Source organism: Tinamus guttatus, unplaced genomic scaffold (assembly GCF_059628265.1).
Source record: "Tinamus guttatus ecotype Peru unplaced genomic scaffold, ASM5962826v1 Tinamus_guttatus_pri_ptg000215l, whole genome shotgun sequence".
Lineage (NCBI taxonomy): Eukaryota > Metazoa > Chordata > Aves > Tinamiformes > Tinamidae > Tinamus > Tinamus guttatus.
In genome coordinates, this window is record NW_028288749.1 from 3,427,945 (window position 1) to 3,445,488 (window position 17,544).

General features: G+C 54.6%; 2 protein-coding genes across 3 annotated transcripts in view; one reads left to right on the forward strand and one right to left on the reverse strand.

The window, feature by feature from the left end:
- The first annotated feature begins 900 nt into the window (after positions 1-900).
- On the forward strand, positions 901-5,244 carry TOR3A (torsin family 3 member A). Its single transcript, XM_088524891.1, has 6 exons — positions 901-1,194; positions 1,281-1,425; positions 2,125-2,390; positions 2,479-2,654; positions 4,354-4,478; positions 4,968-5,244. The coding sequence occupies exons 1-6, from the start codon at positions 901-903 to the stop codon at positions 5,216-5,218; spliced, it is 1,257 nt and encodes a 418-aa protein (XP_088381017.1). The 3' UTR covers positions 5,219-5,244.
- A 4,997-nt stretch (positions 5,245-10,241) lies between these two features.
- The window catches only part of ABL2 (ABL proto-oncogene 2, non-receptor tyrosine kinase), a 32,374-nt gene continuing 25,071 nt past the window's right edge, over positions 10,242-17,544 (reverse strand). The window contains exons 5-12 of one of the 2 annotated variants that reach the window (XM_088524871.1): positions 16,977-17,061; positions 16,514-16,691; positions 15,642-15,826; positions 15,192-15,344; positions 14,532-14,621; positions 13,142-13,315; positions 11,749-11,982; positions 10,242-11,433 (exon numbers count right to left, since the gene is read on the reverse strand). In XM_088524871.1, the coding sequence (XP_088380997.1) occupies positions 10,289-11,433; positions 11,749-11,982; positions 13,142-13,315; positions 14,532-14,621; positions 15,192-15,344; positions 15,642-15,826; positions 16,514-16,691; positions 16,977-17,061 (2,244 nt within the window). In that variant the 3' untranslated portion in view covers positions 10,242-10,288. Of the gene's footprint in view, positions 11,983-13,141; positions 13,316-14,531; positions 14,622-15,191; positions 15,345-15,641; positions 15,827-16,513; positions 16,692-16,976; positions 17,062-17,544 lie in introns of both variants that reach the window. The other variant, XM_088524870.1, reaches the window with a different exon arrangement.

Here is a 17,544-nt window from a genome sequence, read left to right on the forward strand (position 1 = left end):
ATTGCAAGTAGTGCTAAGGTCTGGGCCTCATAGATTATTTTTAAGCTAGACCAGAGGGAATGGTGTTAGTAACTCATCTTTTTAATGCAGCTCGGTAATTTTTATTGCCACCCCTAGGTGGCCTTATGGCCCATTCCAGGCGCTGCTGGTGCCACAAGTCAGCTCGGCGCCCCCTGGGACAGATGAACTGCGTTTAGGTGACCCCTCCACTATCACGTTCGTGAGCGGAGAAGGGTGGCCGTGAAATTCCTCCCGTGCCCAAAGCGCCTCAGCCTTGTTACGGGGGTAAGCCCTGCCCCAGTTTGTCCTGTTGCTCCCCACCAACTCGTGTCCCCGGCACAGCGCAGTCTGGCTGCTTGGCACGACTGAACGTGCTGCTTCTGCCGCCTGCGCCTGTTTCCACAGTTAGAGCCGCTCTTTGCAGATCAGCCAGGGCCTCCCCCACAAGCAACCAGCCCCCACAGCCGTCCTGGCCGCGTCCCCGCGTCTCGGAGGGGCTGCGAGAGGCTGCTGGGACGTGCGTGGCGGGGTGCCATGAGCGGGGCCTCTGCGCTGACCCAGGCCGGCTGCGCGGCTGCTTGGGCGGAGGCCGCCCTTCCTGCGCCCCTCGGGCTGCCTCCGCGTGCAAGGAGGGACCCGGGCGGAGAGGAGCCCGCGGCGCCCGACCTGGGCACGAGGAGGGGGGCCGGGCCCGAACGGCGGGGATGGCGGCGGGACCCCCGCGCGCCTGGCCCCGCGGCTGGAGGAGGAGGCGGCCCGGCCCGGCCCACGGCTTTCCCAGGGCGTCTCCAATGGCAGGCGGGCAGGAAGTGAGCTCAGGGCCGCCGCGGCTTAAGGGAAGATGCGCGCCAGGGCGGAGGGGCAGCTCTGGGCGCCGACGCGCGCCCCCCGCGGGCAGCCATGGCCCCGAGGGCGCTGCCGTCCCGAGGGCGCTGCTGCCTTCGCCTCCTCCTCCTACTGCTGCTGCTGCCGCCGCTGCTGCTGGCGGGCGCCGAGCAGGGCGGCCCGCGGGGCAGGGCGCGCGTGGCGGCGCTGAGGCGCCTGCTGGCCTGCAAGCTCTGGCCGGAGGGCTGCGAGGAGGAGCGCGAGGAAGAGCCCGGCCCCCGCGCGGGTAAGAGCCTTCCTGCTTCCCTGCCGCCACCCCGGGGTCCCTGCGGCTTCCTCGGCGGGTGGCCGCGCTCAGCCCCTACCCGTGTGCGCGGGGCCGCGCGCGGTTCCCCGGCTGCGACGGGGCGGCCGGCAACGCGGCCCGTAGGCCCCGGTGAGGGGGGAACCGGGAGCTTCTCTGTGGTGACCGACGTCCTTCCGCAGGCTGGAGCTTGCCCCTGGTGGGCCACGACTACCTGGAGATCCTCTCTGCCTGGTACTGCAGCTTCGGCAGGTGCTGCGACACGGGAGACTGCAGGGTGCTCAACAACGTCACGGGTAGGTCCCTGGGACCCCCAGCCAGTACTTGTCCCTGGGATCTCCTGTTTTGCTTAAAATGATTAAAAATAAGTGATACAAGTGAAGAGCTGTTCTCAGCTGAGCGCTGAACAAGCGGGGAGGGCTGAGCCCAGTCCCGCTTGAGAAGCTGTTAGTTCTGAGGGCGCTGTGCCGTAAGGGACACGGATCTGCTCTGTTTCTTCCCAAGGCCTGTCCTTGCCCATCCTGGAGCTCCCAGGTGCACGCAGCAGGATCCAGCTTGGCCCAGGACCAAGTCGCAGGCCAGGCGGCTACATGCTAAGCCCATGGGCAACGTCCCTGTGTTTCACTGATGCTGGGGTTTTTGAGACTAGTGCTCTCTTAAAAGTCACCAGTTTAGATCCAACTCGAGTATTTCCTCAAGGTTCCAAAGGAGAAATGGGTTCAGGGGAAGATTTGTGCCGTTTTGCAGTCAGTGGCAGATGCAGGGAGAGCACAGGTTTCTCCCTTGCTGCGTCGTGCTCAGACTTCTCTAAGTGTTGCCTGTCTTGCTAACCCTGCAGTTTTAACGTCAGCTCAGGCACCTTTGGGACAGGTAGCCCCAGCCCCACCACCAGGGCTGTGTGGGCTCAGTCCCATGGCTCGTCTTCTCTTCTTACTCTCACCTGAAGCAGTAGCAGCTAGAAATGGGGCGTTAAGGCTGAGCTCCCGTTCCTGTAGGGCTTGAATTGGACCTCAACGGGCAGCTCCATGGGCAGCACTTGGCCAGAGAAGTTGTTATCCGGGCGGTGCGAGGGTTTCTGCAGAGCCCGCGGCCGGAGAAGGCGCTGGTCCTGTCCTTCCATGGCTGGTCTGGCACGGGCAAGAACTTTGTGGCCCGGATGGTGGCTGGTCACCTGTATCGGGACGGGCTGAGGAGTGAATGCGTCAGGATGTTCATCTCACTCTTCCACTTCCCCCACCACCAGCACGTGGACTCATACAAGGTGAGTGCCCTCGGCGCGGGGTTGCCAGCGGGATGGTCTGCGCTTGGTGCCTCGCGGGGGTCTCACACTCCTCCCTGCTGCTCGGCAGGTCCAGCTGGAGAAGCAAATCAGCGAGACCACACAGCTCTGCAGGCAGTCCCTGTTCATCTTTGATGAAGCAGAGAAACTTCATTTCGGCCTTCTGGATGCTATCAAACCCTTCATGGCTCACTATAACAACAAGGGCCAAGCAGGCAACTGGAGATTCATCTTCCTCTTCCTCAGGTGACTTCTGGTGCCCCAAGCATATGGGGAGGAACAGAAATGATGGAGTTTTGTGCCTAGGGCCTGTGATGTGAGGAGCTCAGGTTTGAGCAGGGAAAGAGAGGTGTCTCCGGGGTCACTTGCCTCTAGGGTCAGTTTTACTTGTTGATGCTGGCCACCCTCCACAGGTACAGGCCAGTTAGAGAAGGAGCTGGGGCCCAGCTTAGCTGGGACGCCCGACCCAGTGTCTAGATTCTGAGACGAGGCCCCAGCAAGAGTCACAACAGAGGCTGCGTGGTGCTGCCCTACCCGCCTGCGCAGGGAGAGCCCACGCGCTCTGGGGAGCGAAGCTGGCACTGCAGGCCCTGCTGGGAGCCCCTCTGTCTCACGCAGCGCCGCAGCGTTAGGCAGCAGTGGAGGAAGGGCAGCCCTCAGCTGCTTGGCTGCATCCCAGGTGCTATTATCTGTTGTGCTGCTAGGGCTGATCTGGGCATTGCCTCTTTCTGTGGTTCAGTGAGTGGAGGTTGGTTCCTTTTCTAAAAAAGGACTTTGGCATCTCCGTGTCCTGATACTGTCCCTGGCTCAGGCCTAGGCAGGGCAGCATCTGGAGAAGGGCAACACACCAAAACCAGGGCGCAAGGCAGCAAAACGCCAAGGAAAGAGAAGCATCTTGCGCACCTCCGTTGCATTCACGGCCTTCAACCTGCTTCTGGCAGGGGGTCTTCTAAGGCAGGTGGTGGTAGGACAGTTGCAGAAGCCACGTTGTGTTTCCCCTCCACATAGGAAGCAATTTCTACCTGTCTTGTCCTGTCCAGGCAACGCTCCAGCCTCCTGGCAGAGCAGCCACGTCTTTGCCTGGCATTTGCAGAACGGACCAGCTTTCAGTCCTGCCCGCGAGTGCCTCTTGTCCCAGGGAGAGGGGCCAGTTCTCCCTGACTATGCTCCCATCCCGCTCGGAGCATCCGTGCGGAGCTGCCTGTGTGCCCTGGCAAGCGTGGGGGGGACGCGGCCCTGGCCGGCCCTTGGTGCTGCCGCGGGAGCAGGGCGTCTTGAACGGCAGCAGTCAGTGACCTGGGGCGGTTTCATCACCCGCGGCGGCAGCGTGACCCAGGGCTGCCCCACAGGACTGGCTGCTCCGGGGCTCGGTGACGGTACTGGGCTGGTCCTGCAGCTCGGGCTGGGCTTAGGGGATGGGCCTGGCTGTGTCTCCTTGACCAGAAGGGGCTGTTTCTCCTGCAGTCCAGCTGGGAGCAGGATCCATACGAGCTGTGCGGGGACGGCAGCCAGGGGCTTTTGGAGATGAGGAGGCTGCCCTGAACCTGGGTTCCTGCCATGTGCTCAGCCCCCGCCACTGCAAGTCCAGCTTAGAGTTTGGTGGGATGCCAAGCGCCACCTGCAAAGTCCGTTGTATCCCAGCCAGGACGGGAGACTCACAGGTGGCGGGTCACTCTGCTGGCTCCTGCTGCCACCCTGGAAGAGGAAGCAGCTCTCCCGGGATCCCTGCTGGCAGGGTGGAAAACTCTTGTTCCATAGATGTGTACAGAGAGGGTCTCGCTGGGAAGCGAGTTCCTCTGTGTGTGAAAGTGTTGGGTGCTGACCCTACACGGTAAATCCTCTATTGCTACCAGCATTGCTGAGCCTGGTGGCAGAGGGAGCTGCTGGCAGCTCTGAGTACTTTGTTGATGGGGGTGAGGTTGGGTGACATCCCTTGTTCCTACAGCAACATTGGCGGCAACACCATTAACGAGGTGGCCTTGGACTTCTGGCGAGCCGGGCGGCTGCGGGAGGAGATCCCCATGGAGCTCCTGGAGCAGCGGCTGCGGCGGGAGCTGCTGCAGCCTGCAGGTAACGGAGCCAGCGGCCGCGGGACCGTGCTCACCGCGGCCTCCAGGGTACCATGCACCTTGCACCGGGGACAGGCATCTCTCCCCCGGGGTTGTTCTGTCCCAGGGGCTGTTTTTGGCCCCCCTGGCTGTGCCGAGGGGGAGCTGGTCCCTCGGGGAGGTGTTGGGGTTCCTCGCGGCATAGCAAAGCGCAGGACAACAACGTGCAAGCAGCCGGGTGTCCTTCTCCCACCACGTAGGCCTGGATGAACTGCCCGAGAGCCGTTCGGGAGAGAGAGATGTTGTCTTTGCAGGGGGTGCCAGATCCCAGCTGAAAATGCAACTCTAGCAATGCCACGTGGACGCTTCTGATCTGGGCCTCCTTACCAAGCCGGCGCTCTTGAGCGCGCGGCTCTGCTGAGGCCTGGCTGAGCTGCGCGAGGCTCTGGCAGGGCAGGCAGCGACGAGCAGGGCGGTTGTGAAGCCTGTGTTTTCCTGTGCTTTCCTGCAGACAGCGGTTTCGCCCTCAGCCGCTTCCTGGAAGAGAATCTCATTGACTATCTCGTGCCATTCCTGCCCCTGGAGCGGCGCCATGTGAGGCTGTGCGCGAGGGACGCTCTTCTGGCGCGCGGACTTCCCTACACGGAGGCAGCCCTTGACGAGGTGGCCAAGATGATGGTGTTTGTCCCCGAAGAGGAGCAACTGTTCTCAGCACAGGGCTGCAAATCTGTATCTCAGCGCATCAATTACTTCCTTCCCTGAACACCAGGTGGGACTTTGCCGGTGGGGAAGGTGCCCCTCAGAGCTGCTTCCCATTCGCATGCTCAGGCGCTGGCAGGGACAGAAACTTCACGCCTTGTTACAGGGAGGACTGTTTGCTGAATCTTACTGAGAGGATGCTGGGACAGCTTGTGCTTGACTGACCCCCAGTCAAGTCACTGAGTGTTTTATGTCCCACCTTTTAGGAGGGGAGAGCCTGGTGTAGTGGCTGGGTTGTGCTGGCAGATGCTGTACTTGAGGGAGGCAGGTCAGGTCCACGTCCCTGCATTGCCACCATGTAATGAGGGCCTCGGACAGACAGGAGAGTCCATCCAGCAGAACCTGCTCCCTCTGCCCTCTCCCCTCTCGGTGGCTTCACAGGCTCTCACACTGCGCCCCGTGGGTGTCGCTGCAAGCTCTCTGTCACTCTCCTGCATCCATGAGCTTGTCTGGTGTTGAGGGACATGTGGGGAGGTTTGCGCTTTTGATAAGGAGGCCTTTGCATGAGGAAATGACTTTTATTATCTTCTCTGGTAATGCCAGCTCCTTAGCCTCTTGCTTGGAGTGTCCCTTTCTCTTTGGTGCCTTCCGTTGTATGGAAGCAGCGATGGGAATGAGTAGAACATACGGTGCGTGCTGAGATTAAAGTGACTTGCCTAAGTCTGAATTATTGCTTGCCTTGCTGCAGGAACTGGTTTTGGGGGAGGCAGACTCCCCTCTCAAGGCCAAAGGGCTGTAGAAGCGGACGGTGGTTGAAAGAACAGGTTGCAGTTCTGGGTTTCGGAGATGGAGTAAGGGTTTCATTTATTTAAAGGGTGTTGCATGCTGTGGCTTTTGGCAGGTATTAGCATTACTACACCACAGGGCTGTTTGCTGTCTGGGTACTTGCCAAATGATAAGTATGTTACAGCAGGGCCAAAAAAATTTCAGCAGCGTTACAGGAATTGCTTTGTGACCTCGGGGTCAAAACTCCCTTCCAACAGAGCCAGGCCAAGGAAGATCAGGTGAAATTGCACATACCAAGGATAGCATTTAGCCACCTGGACGCTGGGTGCATGTGCGGCCCTTTCATGTATTTTTAAGCTTTGAACTGCTCCGTGATGTCAGGGGGAGTAACAACCTCCAGGAAAAGATGGACCAGCCGCACTCAGTCCTACTGCAGACTTGGTGTTTCCCTCCTGGCTCCATTAGCTCATGGGCCTTCGCAGTTCAAGGCAGCAGATGGGTTGGCTACTTCCTTCTCTTGACACATTGCTTTAAACCTCTCTGATTTGAGGCTGGACCTTAAGGTTCATGCCAGCCTGTGCTTTATGAAGCTCCTCTGAGCTTTGGCTGATCAAAAGCCTCAACCCTAATGCCAAAACCTTGAGAAAGATGCAGGGAGGCCAAGCGACAAAGCAAGAGGAGCTGCCGGGCACCCGCCCCAATGCAGGGTTGCCTAGAAAATATTTTGAAAGGTCGAGCAGTTCCTGCTATTGCTGGTTAAAATGAGGATGTCACCAATAATGAGGCCGCTGTCACGCAGATGCTGCAGCACCCTGCGCTCGGCAGGGTCGCCCTAGGGTGCGTGTCCGACGCCGGCTTAGGGACCCACAGCACCGGGAGCCCCTTTCCCACCAGCCCTGCCTGGCACCCGTCAGTTCAGTCTTAAAGGCATAAATAAAGATGATTGGTTCTCTTTGCACACTGGCAAAATTATTTCCTGTATTAACAGGCTTGTAAATCATCTTGTCTTCTCAAGGTCAAATAGCAAACTTCAGCTTAATAATGAACAAGCTCAAATGGATTAAAAAAAAAAGTCTCTATTCCAGTTTATTTGCCAATAAAATATTGCAACCTTTATTTAAAACAATTGGCAAAACTTTGTGGAACGACAAGCAAAGAGGCCCTTCAAAGGGCCTTATTTACATCAAGTTTAACACTGTTTGCAGTTCACAGTCAGACAAGAGTGAGAGAATTAAATTAGAAAAACAACCAAAATATATTACAATAACAATTTAAAACAAAAAACAGTTGACAACACTGGTAGAGTGATTGGTGATTAGCGTGTTTCAGTTTAATCAATTTCTGTCCTCCGTGCCGAGCTCCTCCCTCCTTGCCCCTGTGCACAACAGCCGCATTCGGGAGCGCTGCTGCCTTTGGTACAGATACTTCTCACCTTGTAGCTCCTGCAGGGAGGTCGGGGGCCCCGAAACAGTTTGTTTCCTACTCACAGGATGAGGCTGCAGGTTTGGTTCTACGTTACAGGCAACGGGCGGGCAGCCCCGCTGCCGGCCTGTGCAGCCTCCACAGAACTGGGCTTGGGAGGGACCTCTAGAGATCGTTTAGTCTAACCCAGCACTGCCCCCTCGCACGCGGTGCCTGCTGGTGCTTCCCGTGCAGAAGAGGGAGGTTTCTGCGCGTGCTGGGGCTGCTGCCCTTCAGCCTGTCACCTCCAGTTAGTGGCAGGGTTGAGTGTTTAAAAAGAAAAACAAAAACCCCAGAAACCCCCCAGCTGTTTGTGATGCCAAGAGGTTTATTCGTGTCTGTCACAGGGCGACGGGAGCGCGGAGGCTCCTCGGGCCAGACCACTGCTGCCCAACGTGACAGCTCCCAGGACCAAGGCTCCCCCTCCAGCCTTGTCCTGCCAGCAGCAATGAACACCCTGATGGAACGAGGGTGCTGCCGGCCAAAGAGCGGAGCGCAGCAGGTTGGGATCAGGAGGACAAGGGAAGGAAAGTATCACTGGCCACCTTGCTGTTACACACTTTTTTCTTTTTCTTTTTTTTAGCACTCGCAATTACCAGGCTCCGCTCGATCCCGTCTCCTTTTGCAGGGAAGATTCAAGTCTCACCCATCCTAGTGCAAGTTCAAAAGGGAGCCAGGCTGCCATCGCCTTCAGGGTGATGAAAAGGAGGAAAGCCAAGTGGGGACCGTGCCCTGTCCCCAAGGCCGAGCAGTGCTAGGGACAGCCCCAGGGCTTTGCCCCCGCCACACGATTTTACCTGCAGGGCGCAAGGCCCAGAGCAGCGACTGCAGCCGGAGCCCGGGCAGGAACTACTGCAGGGGAGGTGTTTTGTTAGGACACAGTTAAGTTTTCTCAGAAGGGTAAAAAAAAAAATGGGTTGAAAGCGAGTTTAAATCATGAAGAATTCTGGGAATTGCCTGCTCTTCTGGCACTTTTGCTGGAGCTTCCCTGGGTGACTGGCATGCAGGATTAAAAAGGGCTACTTTCAAACTCCTCAGCATTGCAGTGATGTCTAGAAAGCTCAACATTTTCTGGTGGAGCACCATTCCCTTGGGAATCACTCCGGGCCCTGGCTGCTCGGCTGAGAAGCGGCAGCGCTGTGAAGAAGCCCTGGAGCCAGCGGCTGGGGCAGGTGAGACCGGGCTCGGTGGTGCTGCTGCAGCTGCTGCAACCTCATTGGTGTCTAGAAGGCAACACGAAGCAGCGCCCCAAGACACTTCCCTTTGCAGGTCCCCTTTCCAGAGGCGGCGTGTTCCATGTGTGAGGATGCGCGCGTGCCCCGGCTGACAGAGATAAGGTTAAACCACGAAAGCCCCGGTAAAGTCTACAAGATACCGGTCTGGAGCTCTGCCAGGATTCCCAGCGCAACCTCCCCCTGCCCCCGCTGGAGCTCTGGGAGGATTTTCAGGCCCCATCTCACCAGGCTCCACGGGAAACGGAGGGATGCGAGGGGGACGGCGCAGGTCGCCGTCACGCAGCGCTCCCAGCCCGCCCTACAGCTCAGCCAAAAGCAGCATGGTCACACCTTGCAAACATGGTTAAAAAGGCATTTTAGCCCCAGAATAGCAGGGATTTAAGGTGCAAAGCAAGCCTCTATGATCGCCAGCAGTGTGGAAGGGAGCAGCAGCACGCAGGGGCCCAGGCCTGTTTTCGCCCCTGCTCAGTGAAGGGGTGAGGGCGTCCTGCATGCCGGGGAGCTGTGCACAGGCCCTGGCTTTCTGAGGCCACAAACGGGGACACCTTCCAGCCACGATCCCCTTCGCTCTGGGACTGTCGAGAGGCAGCGGGGGCCCTGCTGGAGGCGGCAGCAACACGGCACAGGCGGCTCTGCTCGGGTGCAGACACGGGGATGGCTGCGCTCCCGCAGCGCTCCCCCTTCCCTGGCACGCACGGGAGCTGGAGCGCCCATGCAAGAGGCGAGGAGCAAGCCCTGGGGAGCTGCCAGGGCGCAGGGACGGCGCCTCGGCTGCGTTTGCTGCTTTTCCAGCTGCCTGCAGCAGCACTTGGGCACCCCCTTCCGCAAGGTAACGAAACAGAACTGGGAGGTGAACCTGGTAACAAGTTAGAAACAAGCTAGACCTTAAAAAAAACAGCAACAACAAAAAAACCCTAAACATCCCCCCTCCTCCCCGCCCCCCCCTAGTAATGACAACACTGGCGAGTTGTGCAAGAACCCCCAACTACTCACAAACGACCATCGATTAGCACCCGTGCTCAACCACTAGCAATGGGCATCGAGCGAGTGAAGGCTGCGTGCTGGGGAGGGGAACGCAGCGGTGAGCCTGCCCACCGCCCCTGGTGCTTCCCGCGTAAAGGAAAGGAGGCCATGCGCGAGGCGGAGGGGAGGGAAAGGGACGGGTTCCATGGATGAGCTCGTTTTGCTGTTCTCATTACAGCAGCAACAGCGCTGTGGAAACGCGAGCCCTGGGGGTGGCGCCTCCACCTGCAGCAGCTCCGAGCACTGCCAGTGCATTAGACCTTCCCCCCCGCACACAGCTCCTTCCGCGCTGCTCCAGCCCAGCCTGGCACCGCCAGCCCCGGCGCGCGCTCCAGCAGCCCCTGCCCTGTCCTGCTGCCACCCACGGAGGTGCGAGGGCCTCCCCGCTCGCCTGTGCAAGCGGCTCAGGCTGGCAGGGCAGGCACAAGCGCTTGGGTTTCTGCCCCGTGCAGCCCGAATCCACCCCCTCCCACCCCATTTTTGAGATGAACCTGTAAACGTGAGGAGAACTCAGTGATCTGAGGTACTTCACATACTCAAGTATCAGTCTTTCCTTTTGAAAGCATCAGTACAGAAAAAGACCCGCCTCCCCCCCCAAGTGTGCTCCTCTTACCCAGACTGACAGTAGCTACCTTTGCACCACATCGCTGATTTCTTGGACACATGACAATAAGTTATTAAGGACAGGGTTGGCCCCGGGGACGCTAGCAGCTGCCGAGGACACCTGCAGCTCCTGCAGGCTGAGTTCCAGTTTGCTCACGGCTTCGCGGAAGGCAAACTTGTTGCGTGTCTGCGGGATGCAGTCCACGTAGCCTGAGCAGTAATCCAGCAGCTGGTGCCCCGTGTCCACCAGCTGGCTGTTCGGCGTCGGCTCTGCGATGGCACTCGAGAGCAGGTCCGCGCACTCCAGCAGTGCCTCCTTGCTGATCTTGTCTGCTGGGATCCTCTCGGCGGCCTGCCTGGTCTTCCTCAGCGCCACTTTGGCACCAGCCGAGCCGTTGGCCATTTTCCCCGGGGAGGTGGAAGACGACGACAGAGGCACTTGAGGCGGAGGCATCGCCGGCCTCCCGCATTTCCCGCCGGTGGCTGCCGCCGGCACTGCTGCCTTCTTGCTGCCGGCGCCCGAGTCCTGCCCGGGCTGCGCCGCGGTGCCTGGCTCATCCGCAGCAGCGGAGCCGGCAGCCGGTGGCGGCAGGAGCCTCAGCGCTGGCGGCGGTGGCGGCGGAGCGCACTTTGGTTTTACCCGTCTGGGCCGGTCCCTGTCACCGGAAGAAGTGACCTGATGCTCCGATAAGAGCTTAAATTTATTACCCTGAGAGTCTGTGCCAATAAGCTGCACATCGGCTGGACTGTGTTTTAGCGTGGGTGAGATCAGGACTGGCACTTTGTGGTTGTGAGTGGTTGGAAGTATTGCTGCGGCCTTTCCTGGCGACGACCACCCTGGCCTCTCACCATCCTCGGGGGGCCCCTGCCGTGGGCCAGTGTTTTTTTCTTTACTCTTAGGAGCTGTTGCCAGCCCTGGACCCTCCTTCTCCTCTGAGGCAGAGGGCGTTCGGAAGGGGAGAGCCGCAGCGCCTCGCGGCAAGAGTTTTGCTTTTGGTCTCTCTCTGGTCAAAGCAGGGCCTTCTTCAAACCTTTTGGAAAGCAGGTCACTGGCCCTCCCTGTGCTCTCATCTGGCTGAGAGGAGGTGGACACTGTCCGTTCCAGCTGGATTTTTGACCTCTGGGAATTTCTGGGAAGGGTCATTGCCATCCTATCCTGCTCTGGAAGCCCTGAGGACATGGAAGATGTAGAGTTTGACCTTGGAAAAGGCTTTGACGCTTCTTCACTGCCAGTGGGTTTTCCTGCTCGTAAACCCAGCGTCTTTTTAATCAAGCGTGGTGTAAAGAAACCTGTGATGCCCGACCACCCGCCACCAGCGCTCACGCCCCCGCCACCACTGGCACCACTGCTGTCCTCGCTGTAGAAGGTCCTCGGCACAAAGGCCACACCAAAGCACTTCGGTGGCGCCAGGCTGGCATCCTGCTGCGCGGCAGCAAAAGCGAACCCGTCCATGTGCTGCAAGGAAGCAACGGAGGAAAAGTTACCCGTTAGCTCGTATTTCTTGTGGGGCTGATTCTCCATCTCCCGGAAGGAGCTGCTGCGCTTCGGCGGCGTGGGCGCGTTCCTCTTCTTCATGAAGGAGCTGAAGAAGCCACCTTTCCTGTCCCTGGTGAAAGTGGTCTCCTTGGCATCCTCCAGCAGGCTGCTGGGGGACTTGTCCCTCTGCTTGCGAGGCAGCGCAGGGGACCCGCTTGGGGCCTGGCTGCTCCTGATAAAACCTGTGCAGAAGAAACAAAGGCAAAGCCAAAAGTCATTTTCCGTTTCCACCTTCCTGTCCTGCAGCGGGTGTCAGGACCTGGGTGGTTATTTAGCTGCCCAGGATCTCCCAAGCAGGACTGAGAGGGGAAGACGGAGTTTCTGGTTTTGTGCTGATGTGCCTCTGATTTTTCTTTCCTGTTTCTGCATATATAACCTGCCCATTGCCTATGATTTAGGAGAGAGTTCAGGAAAAAGTGAAGTATTCTCTTCTTCCGGTTAATTTCTTACTCTCTTCCCATAGCTTTTTCCTCCTTCTCTAAATACTGCCATTATAAAAGAAAATCTCCTGCGTTTCGTCAGTTTTAGTTTTGAAGCGGTCTTGTTTAAACAGTAACAAAACCAAATTTAAAGGGAAAAAAAATACAACAGGATTTATCGAGAGGACAACCAACAAGCCTGTGGTGTTTTCTGGTTGCTGGTAAAGAGTCATGCAGCTGTGGTGGCAACCAGCCTGAATGCCTCAGTGCCTGCAGTTAAAAGCACTGGCCTGTCACAGAAGCAGCGCTTAAGCCAGGTGGGACTAACTTGGCTGCCAACTTAAGCAAGCCTGAAGAATCATCTCACCAGAGCCACAAAACTGTTTCACACTCCAGGATTTTGTTTCTTCGCAAAATGGAGAGGTCTGAACAGCGTCTGCTCAGACATGGTCCCATCTCAGTTTGTCAACGGTAGTTCTCCTGCATCCTCAGCAATGAAAAGTGGCACCTGGACTGTGACCAAGAACTCCCATCCTCTTCTGCGCCCTTCTACGCTGCTAAAGAAAAAGCCTTCCTGCTTTCTGCCACATCAGCTCCCTGAGAAAGCAAAACTTCCATCGGCCTGACCACTCCAATTCGCTATTCAAGAAGAGTGAACATACCCCGGGAGATTTCTCGCCTTGCCTGTCCTCCTGGAGTAACACAGTAAGTGCTGCATTTGGGTACAAACCCAGAAAAGCCACTGCACTTAACTGCATCCTCGCCGAAACATTAAGCCCACAAGCCATCCCGCCAGGAGAGTTTGCTGCAGATCTCCATCGGGAGACATTGTTCTGTTTTCTTTTATTTCTCCAGCATTTTCCACCAGCAGCAGAGCTATCCCAAAGACCTGGTGTGACTGCCACTGTCCTAGGGCCCATACCTGGTGCTGAGCTGGAGGCTGAGTGCTCCACAGAGTCCTGTGTTCCTTCAATATTCTCCTTGTTCTCTGCCTGTTTCTTCAGTGTTCTAGTCTTGGAGGGAAGCATGGGCAACCGGGGCAAGTAGGGAACTATGGATGAGGAGGAGGCTGTTCTTCCAAGCTCCTCTGCTACCTCTGTAAGAAAAGAAAAGAAAAGAAAAGAAAAAAAAAAAAAACAGAGGGAATAGTTGGAAGAGAGACCAGCAGAGGAAGGGAAAAAGAAATTTAGGTCTTTACCACAGACTCAGACTAGGAAGAAGAGGCACAAGACTGAGAAAGCAAGCTATCTATAAATGCAGTTTTTGCTCGAGTCCAGAGGTGTTTATAGTAAGATGCCTCCCCTAATGCTTTCAAATTAACTCATTTCTATTTTTACAAGTTCAGCACAAAAGGTCTGTGCAAGAGAAGGTCTGTACTGGGGCAAGGGCTGCTCACGGAACAGAGCTGAAGCTCCAGAAAGCAGCTGCTTCTGTTTCTAATCGCCGTGTTGCACACAGATGTTGCTGGAATACCCCGAAGTTGTGTTCCCTCTGGATCTGAGCTCCTTTGCTTCAGACAAAGCACTGACTCTCCGTATGGGAAGTCAGGACAGCTCGCTTCCTTCCCAACACCAATACCAGATAAGTGATTAAAACCAACAAAAACAAATCTCCTGGCCACCCCCAGCTTGGCATTTCTGGGACCAATTGAAGAGCCTATTCTACAACCTCCCTGGTAGAATTCAGTCATCTGATGTGGTTTTTCTTTTCTTTTTTTTTTTTTTTTTTTCCTGTAGGAGGGAGGTGACTGGATGGTTCTCCTTGTTTCCTGTCTGCTTTCACCCTTCTCACCACTAGTTCTCACCACCTCCCAGTTGACTATGTCTGAGAGTTCAATTGCACAGATTTGCTCCTAGAGGTAGTTGAGGTAGAAGATCCAGAGATTCAGGAAGTAAGACTTTTTCTTAAAGGAAAGCTGGTAGAATAGTGTTTCATCATGCAATTTTGGCGGTTAAAAGTGGACTATGATTTATCTTCCTCTCTCTCTCTCTCTCTCTCAGCATCACTCACTATTCTGCAAGTCCAGTTGAGCAGAAAGAGATGATATTCCCTAGCTCTGTTCCTGCGCACGTTGGTGCTCAAATGAATTACTACCCTGTTCCCTGCACTAGAATATTGCTCAAGTGTATTCAGTATTTGAGTAGCTAATGAGATCACGTATTTACAAATACAGGGTTGACAAAATTAAGGGATGAAGCCCTCACGTGGCTACCAGAGGAGCCTTAAGAGCCTGTCCGTAAGGCTCCACAAGACACTCTGGAGCTGAAACTGTTTCACTAATGTTTCAGAAATAAGGCAAAAGGGTAACTCACCCTCAGAGATGCTGGAGTCGTGGAACATGGTCTCAAAGGCCTGGTGGGTCTCAGCAAAGGAAGGTCTGTCTGGTGGATTCCACTTCCAACCTGCAGCACGAGAAAGCAAGGAAGGTCTCTGTGTGAAGCAGGGTAGAGGTGGATATTTTGTTTTGTTCAACGAGGTAGAAACTAAGCTCTCTGACCTGCACACAGCCTGTGATCTGCTATTATGTGAGCTGTAGATTCATCAGGTACAAATTCATAGCAGCAATCACCTTACATATTCCTAACAAACAAGGTCTTGAGAGCAAAGGAACCCATTTCAGAAAGCCCAGTCTCTCCCATTCCCCACAGGCTTTTCTGATCTCCCTTTTCCTTGTCCAGGCAAAGGAGAATTCTGGGTATGCTATGCTAACTGGGCGGTCTGAATTCAATTTTGTGATTCCACAGTGGGAGTCCCATTCACAACACAGTAGTACCATTTGCCAGTTCTTGGAGGTGAATTTTTGCCCCACGAGACTGGTCTTGTTTTGCATCAGTAACCAGGTATCTCTTGGGTAATGTGAACACTTCCGTGTTAGCAAACAAACTGGCACACGGAAAGCAAAGTTGGAAAGAATTACAGACTTCTCCCACTCATCCTGGTGTTTGTCTCCCAAACTGGAAGAAAATACTTACATGCCCTCATCAGTTCATAAACCTTCGGAGGGCACCCCTCAGGTTGTTCCATCCGATAGCCCTTCTCCAGCAGATCATACACCTGGGACAGGTCAATGCCTGGGTACGGTGACATCCCATAGGTGGCAATTTCCCATAAGAGCACCCCAAAGGCTGCACAAGGAGGAAAAAAATCCTGGTTATAAGATTGCCCTCCTTTCTTCTGCTGCTTTTTAAGATTGTGGCTTTCACTGCAGCTTGAGGCAGCGTCTCTTTCTCGCAGATGTTTAGGCCAGTCTTGATAGAGACTTTACGTGCCAAAAATGCTATTGAACTGGGATGTTATGGCCTGGCATTTGAGCTTTACCTTACCCCTGTGTTTCCCCTCAGGCCAGAAAGCAACTTCCTCCCCAGGCTGTCAAACAAAAACAAAACGCAAAGGAACAGAACACCAGAAGAGGGTTTGCTTACCCCACACGTCTGATTTGATCGAGAAGGTGTTATAGGCCAGGCTCTCCGGGGCTGTCCACTTGATTGGGAACTTGGCTCCAGCATGAGCTGTGTAGGTATCTCCGGTCATAAGTCGGCTTAAGCCAAAATCAGCCACCTTCACCACATGATTTTCTCCAACTAAGCAATTTCGGGCTGCCAGGTCCCTATATTTAAAAACAACAACAACAACAACAACAACAAAAGAAGCATACTGTTTCACTGGGGCAAGAGCACATTTAAATACAGTTTTGTAGCTGAGTGGTCTGTTGCTCTCTCTCCTGAAGAGCTCCTCAATACAGCAGGTAAAGACAGTAAGAGCTCTGCTCTAGCTAGGATCAAGCACTGAGCAGAGTTATTCTTAAGAGCAGTAAGATTCAAGCTCACACTTCAAATTCTACTGCATTTGCAGTATTTTAGCTGTTAGGATAAGAGGTTTATGTTTCCTAAGAACAGGATGAGCTCAGCAGCTCCTCACACACCGGTAACAGTTTTATGGCACCATTTTATCTGACTGAATGAAAACGGGACATTTTGTTTGTCAACGCTTTGCCTTGAAGGGGGACATCAGAAATGGCAGCACCAACTCACTTTCATAGATGTCAGGAAAGAGATTGTAACTTTTATATTAAAGTCAGGGGGAGAAGGCACTGCAAGCCTGTGCCAAAGACCTAAATAGCAACACATTATAAAGCCAACAAAATCTCCCTTAATGATGGTAAAATACAGTGTCAAAACCAAAAGAGACCATAGATGTGAAGCTGAAATTTGGTAGAAAACTCCCCAGAAAAAAAAAAGAATTCCATCCACCATTACAGCCAGAAGCTGTGCCAGCCCAATAGGATTTTACCCACCTGTGAATGAAGTTTTTCTTCTCTAGATATTCCATAGCCGAGGAGATCTGTGTGGCCATGTAAAGCAGCACGACAGCACTCACTTCTTCCCGGTTGCACTCTCGCAGATAGTCTAGCAGGTTCCCATACGGCATGTACTCCGTCACGATGTAAAAGGGTGGCTCCAGGGTACACACACCTAGTGGCGAGAAGGAAGGAGCACGTGAGCAAAGCTCCTCTTTCCTCCTCACCTCACCAAACTTGTTAAGTTGCTGTTTGATGTTTTGTTTAAAATTAGTGTATCTTAGCCCTAGCACTACATAAAAAGTTGTCAAAAGCATCACCCCAAACTGACTTCATTTAAAAAAAAAGGTTATACAAATACAGAATATCTGCCAATACAGAATATCTGCCACTGCTTTTCGAGAGATTTCCTTTTGATAGAAACCGAGTTCAAACAGAAAGATCAAGCTATTCCACTAACCTAATAACTGCACTAGGTTTGGGTGTTTGATTTCCTTCATTACAGCAGCTTCTTTCAAGAACTCTTCCACCTCCATGGTATCTTCCTAGATAAACAGGGAGACAAAAAACAACAAAATGTATCGTTATGACCAAGGTCTGCTGAACACCACGTATTCTAGGTGAGTAAAAATGACAGTATCCTCATCTCCATTTTGCTATTTTGGCCTTTACCAAAGCAAAAAAGGAACATAACACACACGAAAAGCTGTCTGGCCAGCTTGCAGCATGGCCAAGCAACAGATACGCAGCATCTTTCTTATTTCGGTAGCCACTGCAGCTACCAAAGCCCTGTGGCTAGTGAGGGGAAAATTCTCTTCTTAGTTTTACTGCCCAGCTATACAATTTAAGTTTCAAGCTCCCTTAGGTAGGAGGCACCTGGAATTGCAACTGTTATAGTGAAGCAAGCAGAACAATGGCTTTGGTAAGAATTGTACGTGGAGAAGCTGAACTTTTGCAGGAGCACGGGAAAGCTTGTAAATAATGTTTCTTGCTTTCTTAGAAACCTCAACATTTCTTGTGAGGGAAAA

Bases quoted from the DNA above. Each gene is read 5' to 3' on its own strand.
- TOR3A (XM_088524891.1), top strand. From the start codon at position 901: ATGGCCCCGAGGGCGCTGCCGTCCCGAGGGCGCTGCTGCCTTCGCCTC. The intron at 2,391-2,478 runs GTGAGTGCCCTC...GCTGCTCGGCAG, and splicing joins AGCACGTGGACTCATACAAG to GTCCAGCTGGAGAAGCAAAT. The intron at 4,479-4,967 runs GTAACGGAGCCA...GCTTTCCTGCAG, and splicing joins GGAGCTGCTGCAGCCTGCAG to ACAGCGGTTTCGCCCTCAGC.